At 45.1% G+C, this 8974-nt stretch overlaps 1 protein-coding gene across 1 annotated transcript; it reads right to left on the bottom strand.

The window, feature by feature from the left end:
* Positions 1-3577: 3577 nt before the first annotated feature.
* Positions 3578-8455, bottom strand: LOC120537998 (otolin-1-like). The gene is made up of 4 exons (XM_039767326.1): positions 7780-8455; positions 7390-7435; positions 4718-4771; positions 3578-4409 (listed from the first exon to the last, which is right to left on the bottom strand). The coding sequence occupies exons 1-4, from the start codon at positions 7824-7826 to the stop codon at positions 4284-4286; spliced, it is 273 nt and encodes a 90-aa protein (XP_039623260.1). The 5' UTR covers positions 7827-8455; the 3' UTR covers positions 3578-4283.
* Between the last annotated feature and the right edge of the window lie 519 nt (positions 8456-8974).

The following is an 8974-nucleotide window of genomic DNA, read 5'->3' on the forward strand; positions in this document are numbered from 1 at the left end:
GCTGAAGGTGTGAAGCACTGGTGTTGCTCCTCATCCTCACTTCTCCAAGATGGGCTCACACTTCTGTACTTTGTGAAGGTCCACATGCGGCGCAGTCCTTCATCCTCATTTTGCCCACCCATCATTATAACTTGGTCTACTCTAGCCATGGAGGGCTTACAGAAAGCCTCCCCTCACCGGGGTTAGTAGGGAGTGATGGTGACACCTACTTTCTGTCCTGGAACTCCTTGTTTCCCTCGGTCTCCTGATGCTCCTGTGTAGCCCTGTGTTGGAAAAGAGAAATGGACGTGAAGACATGCTGAGCGAGATAGAACTCTCCTCCAGCACAATGAAGAGGTAAACCAGAATCATTATCACCTCTCGCGTTTTTAAAAAGTTCACCAGTCACTCTCCCATTCACTTAGTTGCGATTGTTTGAGGTCTGACGGCATCCATTTTAGGACATCAACCTCCCACCATTCCTCTTACCTCCGCCAAAATGGCATCTGTCCTCCTCTGAAAACCTTAAGAACCATAACTTTAATCGTACGGAAAATAAGAAGCAAAACGTTATTTGGTTTTCGCATCTTCTGGTCATTTTCGTTTTTTTAATCTGTGCATTTCAGAAACAAAATATGAAAAATAAGAAACTAAACGTAATCATTACAGCACTTGGCTAATGTAGTCGTTTCTGGGAAGTCTTGTTGAAGAACCAGTCGTATGAAGAAGTTTGTGACCCCCTCTCAGCCTTCATAATAGACTCTCCTTTCAACAATAAAGATATCAGTGGCTTGTCTTTCATTTCCTAGGAACATCTGAGCACTGCAGTGTTTTCTGAACAAAGATTTTTAGTGACGCAGTATTTAGTTTTATGAAATGAAATCAAATGTGAAAAACTGGCTGTGCACAAATGTGGGTCCCCTTGTCATTGTGCTGATTTGAATGGCTGTCACTGCTCAGTGCTGATTACTTGGCTGGATGAGCTCGTGAAGCCTTGAACTTCATAGACAGGAGTGTCCAATCACGAGTGGTCAAAGGTATTTAAGGTGGTCAATCGCAAGTTGTGCTTCCTTCCCTTTGACTCTCCTCTGAAGAGTGACAGATGAAGATCATCACTGGCTGCAGCTCGAAGCGGGGTGCCACCATCGAGAGAGACGTGGAGAGAGCAAACCAGATGAACAACTTCTTTAACAGGTTTGACCACCCTAACCCACTCTCACCTCGGAGTACTGCACCCTCCACCCATCCATCTGCTGATACCCGCATAGTAGAGACACCCAACAATTACAGCAGCCCAGGTGAGCAGAGAGCTGAGGAGACTTCATGCCAGCAAAGCAGCGGGTCCAGATGGAGTATCGCCCACAACTGCTGAAGGCCTGTGCGCTGGAGCTGGGGGGTCCTCTACAGCACATCTTCAACCTGAGCTTGGAACAGGGGAGAGTCCTGAGGCTTTGGAAAACATCTTGTATCACCCCAGTCCCAAAGGTGTCACGTCCTGCTGAACTGAATGACTTCCGGCCTGTCGCTCTGACGTCATATGTGATGAAGACCATGGAGCGGCTGCTGCTTCACCACCTGAGGCCCCACGCCCTCGATCCTCTGCAGTTCGCATACCAGGAGAAGGTGGGAGCGGAGGATGCCATCATCTACATACTACACCGATCCCTCTCCCACTTGGACAGAGGCAGTGGTGCTGTAAGAATTATGTTTCTGGACTTCTTTAGCGCCTTCAACTCCATCCAACCTCTGCTCCTTAGTGAGAAGCTGACAGAGATGGGAGTAGATTCATACTTGGTGCCATGGATGGTGGACTATCTTACAGACAGACCTCAGTATGTGCGTCTCGGGAACTGCATGTCTGACATTGTGGTCAGCAACACTGGAGCGCCACAGAGGACTGGACTTTCTCTGGTCCTGTTCAGCCAACATACATCAGACTTCCAATACAACTCAGAGTCCTGCCACGTGTAAAAGTTCACTGACGACACTGCTATGGTGGGCTGCATCAGGAGTGGGCTAGAGGAGGAGTAAAGGAACCTAATCAAGGACTTTGTAAATTGGTGCGACTCAAACCACCTACACCTGAACGCCAGCAAAAACCAAGGAGCTGGTGGTGGATTTTAGGAGGCCCAGGCCCCTCATGGACCCCGTGATCATCAGAGGTGACTGTGCAGAGGGTGCAGACCTATAAATACCTGGGAGTGCAGCTGGATGATAAACTGGACTGGACTGCCAATACTGATGCTCTGTGCAAGAGAGGACAGAGCCGACTATACTTCATTAGAAGGTTGGCGTCCTTCAACATCCCCAATAAGATGCTGCAGATGTTCTACCAGACGGTTGTGGTGAGCGCCATCTTCTACGCGGTGGTGTGCTGGGGAGGCAGCATAAAAAAGAGGGACGCCTCACGCCTGGACAAACTGGTAAGGAAGGCAGGCTCTATTGTAGGCACGGAGCTGGACAGTCTGACATCCGTGGCAGAGCGACAGGCGCTGAGCAGACTCCTGTCAATCATGGAGAATCCACTGAACAGGATCATCTCCAGACAGAGGAGCAGCTTCAGCGACAGACTGATGTCACCATCCTGCTCCACTGACAGACTGAGGAGACCCCACACTATGAGACTCTTCAGTTCCACCCAGTGGGGTAAACGTTAACATTATACGAAGTTATTGTCTGTTATAATAATGTTTAATATTGTTTTTTATCAGTATGCTGCTGCTGGAGTATGGGAATTTCCCCTTGGGATTAATAAAGTATCTATCTATTTATAAATTATATAGCACCTTTCACGTCTATCTATCTATCTATTATATAGTGCGTTTCATATCTATCTATCTATCCCAATAAACTTAATGTCACTGCTGAAATCCTACTGTCTCCGTAAGGCATGTCGGATATTAAAAGGAAGTTGCTACTTGGAAAGCTCAGGCAATAAGAAACAAAAATCCAAAGAATTAAGAGGGCTTCCCAAACTTTTCCATATGACTGTATATTTGCTTTATTTTTGCTTTTTGCCTTTGAATCTTCTGAAAAAAGTCTTTACCTTTAAAAGGAAGAGTAGTCTTCCGTTTGTGGACCAGGGTTTTAATGAATGCTTTCCCCCTCCCTTAAGGTTACCAGATACCTGCGAACCCAAAGGAGGACACCGAAGGTCCTAAAGGAGGACAAAGGGGAACGCGCCCCGCTCTATTCATGAAACTCAGTGTGAACTGTGAGTCACAAAGAAAACTTTAAAAACAGCTGATGTGACAGGTCACAAAACGAGTCACCAAACTTTCAAGTTACAGTAGAACTATGCAGCTTCGTATTTTTCAGAGGGGGCGACTTTTCACAGCAGTTTATTGTTCCCGGCAACACAGGCGTGGAACTCCAGACAAGAACCTTCTTAAAATTGTACATCATCGTGTTTCTGTGTTTTTTGCTGGTAACGTGTTGTTCTAAATCAGTGGTACCCTTGTTTGCAACGGACATGTGAGACTCACAAACCAAACACTTTGCTTCGTTTTCGGTGCATCCTTCAGCAAAGTATGGATACCTCATTTTTCACGTGGTCTGAGAATTTGCATTTCCACTTGTTAGTGTTACTGCTGGATGACATTTTTAGATAAAAGACGACTGCATATTCGCATAACAAGTACAGACAACACAAAATGGCGAAGTGAGCGTAGGCGCGGAGCCGTGTCTTGAGTTTTATAAAACACAGATGATTTATGTAAAACAGAGATGATAGCCAATAACATGGTCATGTCAGTGAATGAGGAAAGCTGGACATTTTCACCTTTGTAGGCAATGCCTGGCGAACGGAGGACACAACGCTGAAAACTGAGGACATGTCCTCCTTTTACCGGACGTCTGGTAACCCTACCCTAACCTCCTTTCCTTCAGTTTCTGAATATTAAAGCGCTGACTGCCTTTTGTTGGGCCTGTGTAAGCCAAAAGCCTGCTTCTTGATTTGGTGTCTAGGCCTCGTTGAAGCCTTCAGGCCTCGGTTTTTGGAGGAAACGCCTCAATTGTGAGTTCCGAGATCATAACTCCCTGCCAGCCTCAATCTCCATCTCCTCTCTACCTCCACCATTTTGGCAGAGATTACGAGACCATGGAGTTTTGACATTGGGTGGATGACATTTTGACAGAAGCAGGGAGGATGAATGATGGAGGGAGAGGAGGATATGTTAAAATGGACACCATATGCCTTCTTGCCATCCTTGGCTGCCATGATACCAACCGTGTAGGCTTCTTGCAAGGACTCTGTTGGTAGGAGTTGGGTAATTCGGAACCCTCAATAAAGATCTGACCGGAGTTTACTCGCATTTTCTTACCTCCTTTCCTGGCACCCCAGTGGGTCCAAACTTTCCTTGATGTCCTCTTTCTCCCTGAAGTCCTTTTGACCCCTTTGGCCCCAAAGGTCCTTCATGCCCGTGGTCGCCCTGCGATAAAAGAATCAGTGGGGAAAAGTCAAACACACCCACCATCACACCACGTGGAAAGGGGGCTTCTACTTTCTTTTAATTTCCAGCACTTCTTTCTTTTTCTTTCTTTCTTTCTTTCTTTGCAGGATGGCTAAAGGAAGTGAGAATCTGATCTGACTGGGATAAGCTACAGTACGGACTGCCTGCGGTACAACACTCATGGCCTAAAAACCCAGGCTTCCCTAAGCTGTCACACTTAGGGTCACACACAGCAGGGGACTACAGAAGCGTTCAACGCGGTAAATGACAATGACAAAGACACTCACGGTCTGGCCCTTCTGCCCAGCAGGGCCTCGGAGTCCCGTCTTTCCAGGTCGACCCTACAAAGAGAACACGATACTTCAGAGTCGGGGGGTCTCAGACTCGGTTCCTGGAGGGCTGCGATGGCCCCAAGCAGTTTGATAACCAGAAGCCGACTCTCGCCGTTGTGTTTCACTGCTTGCCAGTGCAGACCCTCGGACAGACAGTTTGTTTTTCACCTGCAGCAGCTCAGTACTTGCAAGAAATAAAACAATTACAAATGTATGTTTTGGATTCATAACAATTCTGGTTTGAGATTTTTTCGAGTAAGGCAGACAGAAGTTTCGAGGTCCGTTCCTTTCGATGAACCGACACACGGAGATTAAAATAACGAGAAAAATGGAAGTGTCCTGGAGGATAAAATTGTCATTTTTTTTTTTTTTATGAGTGGGGACAATTTATGTTACATTTTGCTCAAATGGAAGATGATGAACTACCACATATCAGACCTAACTTGTTTAAAGGCCCCCTGAAGCAAATTTCGTGACTAAAGTACAAAGTTGATTTACACGGAGAGCATCTTCTCTAACCACATCTGCATTCCGTCTTTTGGTGGACTGATGATTTATGACCCAAACACCTTTGTACGTTCTTTCTGTCCGGTGCCAGTCATTTATAACTTTCAAGTAACTGATGGTGCTTTTAGTTTAAAAGCAGTCAGACAATTTATGACTTAATGGCAAAAGAACGCAGAGACGACAAGGGGGTGTGTGCATAAGTGCAAGGATCAGCGCTTTTGGGGCGGAGCCATCCATCAGCAGCATAGCCAGCCAATCACGAGGTCTGCAACTGTGGGACATCTGAAGCGGCAAAATAAAATGCCATCCGACATATTAACTGCGTTTTACATACGCAGGTGGGACTTTGAATTCTGTCCACGGTTTTATGGTAGAAAAGAGCTGGAAGAAAAATCAAGAAGATTGAAAGTCCATTCCTTTGAATGTGAAACTTGAACTGATTGAGTGCAGATGAGCAGCTTGATTTAAAGAGTTAGGGTTTGTTTGGAGGGCTAAGGTTATTATGAACTCATTCTGTCACATTTCCTGTGTCTGGGTGCCATCTGAGTAAAAACCGGGGGTATTTTTTGGGGGGCACAGGTCAAATCCATTCACACATTATCTGGCGTCACTGACGTGAAGTTGCGACCCCCAAGTCTGAGATCTTTGAATCTTTAGTTCCAGAAGCCGACATTTTCCCACCACCTGTTTTCAAGAACCAATGAGTTCCTGTATCATGTAGGCGCTGGGTCACTTTTATGTGTCGTGTTCCCACCGCACAACAGGAACTGTAACCTTTATGCAGAACATGCGACGTGCAAAGACGCAGAACGAAGTGCGACACAATCAGCAGTTCATGGGGGCCACCAGCTCCACCACACAGCACACTTTACTGCTTTGAAACAATCACAAACTTCAAGGGAGAGACTATTGCTGCGATGGGGTGTATTTCACGGTGCACCAGGGAGGGGATTATGAGGAGTGATGCGGCGTGAAGTTCTGAATATCCTCTTGGCATTAATACCGTTTATCTAATTTAATCCAATCTAATCGCGCTGTTCGATCTTCAGCGATAACTCTCCAAAGTCCAAACAACTAACAGATTTGTAAGATGGCGCCAGTGCTTATGGTCATCCAATCAGCACAATTTATCACCTGAACTCCAACCATGATAGCTATTGGTTGATTGAAAAGTATACACCTTGGAGTAGAAGCTAACAAAAACAAAAAAAATACCAAGGACTACAAATGACCCAAGATCAGGTGGTGGGAATGCGACAAAAATTTGTAAAATGATCTGGAAAAAGGTGGGAAAGTGCCTAATGATTTCAAAATTCTACGTTCTTCGATCAGACAGAAGGCAGTCCAACTGAAAATACCCAATGATCAGTAGCCTACGAAACAATAGTGCACGTAAATCCTCTGCCACAAACGGTCAGAGACATCGCTCGATTTCAAACAGCAGAAGATAACTGGTGATTAGTATCCTATGATTCAGTAGCTCACATTAATTGTATGTTTGAAAAACATTCGTTATTTTCGGTCGGAGACATTGCTCGATTTCAAACAGCAGAAAATTAGTGGTATATCATTACTCTACAAAACAATAGCTCGTGTAAATCCTCTGCCATGAAAAATACTCGTTATTTTCGGTCAGAGACATCGCTCGATTTCAAACAGCAGAAGATAACTGGTGATTAGTATCCTATGATTCAGTAGCTCACATTAATCTTATGTTTGAAAAACATTCGTTATTTTCGGTCGGAGACATCGCTCGATTTCGAACAGCAGAAGACAACTGGTGATCTCTACCCTGTGAAACAGTAACTGAAGTAAATCTCCCCCACATAAGAAACACTCATTATTTTCGGTCGGAAACATTGCTCGATTTCGAACAGCAGAAAATTAATGGTATATCATTACTCTACAAAACAGCAGTTCATGTAAATCCTCTGCCATGAAAAACACTCGTTATTTTCGGCCATAGACGTTGCTCGATTTTGAACAGCAGAAGGCTGACATTTCTGCACAACATGGAAAGCTGGTCAAAGTGGCTCAATTGTAAATGAGCATCGGGCAGTGAAAAAGGTCGCCTAGCTTACGGCACATGGAAATTCACTGTTATCATTATACCTCCTCACCATCGAGGCCAGGGAGTCCCATCCCTCCAGTGGTTCCTTGCACACCCTGCGGGGGAAAAAAGAGGTACGTTACCAGTCTGCATGAAACGTTTCGTTTCTGACAATAAAACAAAATGAATGAAAATTCATAAGTACTGAGAAATTCTGAGCGGCAAAGAATCGCTATCTGAAAATTCAACAATCCATCCGTTTATTTTCTAAGCCTCTGATTTGGTTCTGGGGTACCAGACAGACCCTAACCCTAAGCATCATTGGGTGCAAGGCAGGAAACAACACTGGACAGGCCACGAGTCTCTGAGAGGACCCGTCAGTCACACACCAGCACTCATCTACCAAAGGTAAGAGGCCACAAGCCGGACGGATTTGTCACAGTTTAGCCAACGTTGGTACCTTGATACCCTTTTCTCCTCTGGGTCCAGTGGGTCCAGGATGTCCATCTTTTCCCTGGAAAAAAGAAGAAAATTAGCAAACAAAGAGAACTCGAAGAGCACGTCTACTCAAAACAACAAAAAAACATTTGAGCTGAGCCAATTTTCTTGCAGGAACAGAACGGGTTAACTTTGTTTTCCTCAGTTTGGACCACCATTCTGGGTTTTTTTTTTATATTTTTGTGTCTCTATTTGCTACTTTTGGAATAATTAATATTCATTCTGGGCTTTTTAATGATGGAGAACCAATCAGATGGAGTTGAATTGATGTGTGAACAAGTTTACCCCTCAACAAAAAAAAAATAAAAGAAGAACCCACCATTGTCTCTGAAATAACTTGAAACTGACCAAAGTAATTGGCACCCACCATTGTTCATTCCATATTTAACCAAAAAAAAAAAAAAATCAGAGAGTTTTCTTTGGAGGTTTGATTTCACAGAATATTTCAAATGAAAATAGCATGGACACAAATGATGGGACCCTTCACCTCATATTTGGTGGCACAACCTTTAGAGTTTGCCATCCCTGCCCACAAGCGATTCCTGGAGCTCTCCATGAGACTTCTGCACCCGTCCACCGGTCGTTTGGCCCACTCGTCCCGAGCAAACTGCTCCAGTGGTGTCAGGTTTGAAAGGGGTCTTCTCTAGACGCCATGCTTCAGTTCTCTCCACAGATGTTCAATGGGATTCAAATCAGAAGACCACTTCAGAATAGTCCAATGTGTTGTTCTTGGCCATTCTTGGGGGCTTCGTGTTTTGCGAGGATCCATGACTGGTGACTGAGACGGAGTTTTCTGACACCGGGCAGTACGTTTCGCTCCAGAAGGTCTTGATAGTCTTGAGATTTCATTGTTCCCTGCACAGACTCGAGGTCCAGATGCAGCTAAGATGCAGCCGAAAAACCCCCAAACATCGCCGAGCCTCCTCCATGTTTCACAGCAGGTCAGGTGTTCTTTTCTTCGAAAGCTTCGTTTTTGCGCCTATGGACATGGAGCAGATGTGACCTGCTGAAAAGCTCCAGTTGTGTCTCATCTGTCCGAAGGACATTCTCCCAGAAGTCATTGGGGCTCGTCAGTGTGCATTTTAGCAGATTCCAGTCTGGCTTTTTTATGTGGAGTCCTCCAGGGTCTTCCTACATTCAAAATGTGACATAATGTG

Source organism: Polypterus senegalus, chromosome 10 (genome assembly GCF_016835505.1).
Source record: "Polypterus senegalus isolate Bchr_013 chromosome 10, ASM1683550v1, whole genome shotgun sequence".
Lineage (NCBI taxonomy): Eukaryota > Metazoa > Chordata > Cladistia > Polypteriformes > Polypteridae > Polypterus > Polypterus senegalus.

What these genes read in the sequence shown, in the direction of transcription:
- LOC120537998 (XM_039767326.1), bottom strand. Translation starts at nt 7,826, where the DNA reads ATGGACATCCTGGACCCACTGGACCCAGAGGAGAAAAGGGTATCAAG. An exon ending in GAGGAGAAAAGGGTATCAAG is followed by an intron (nt 7,436 to 7,779) that starts GTACCAACGTTG and finishes TTTCCCCCGCAG; the next exon opens with GGTGTGCAAGGAACCACTGG. An exon ending in GGGACTCCCTGGCCTCGATG is followed by an intron (nt 4,772 to 7,389) that starts GTGAGGAGGTAT and finishes TTCTCTTTGTAG; the next exon opens with GGTCGACCTGGAAAGACGGG.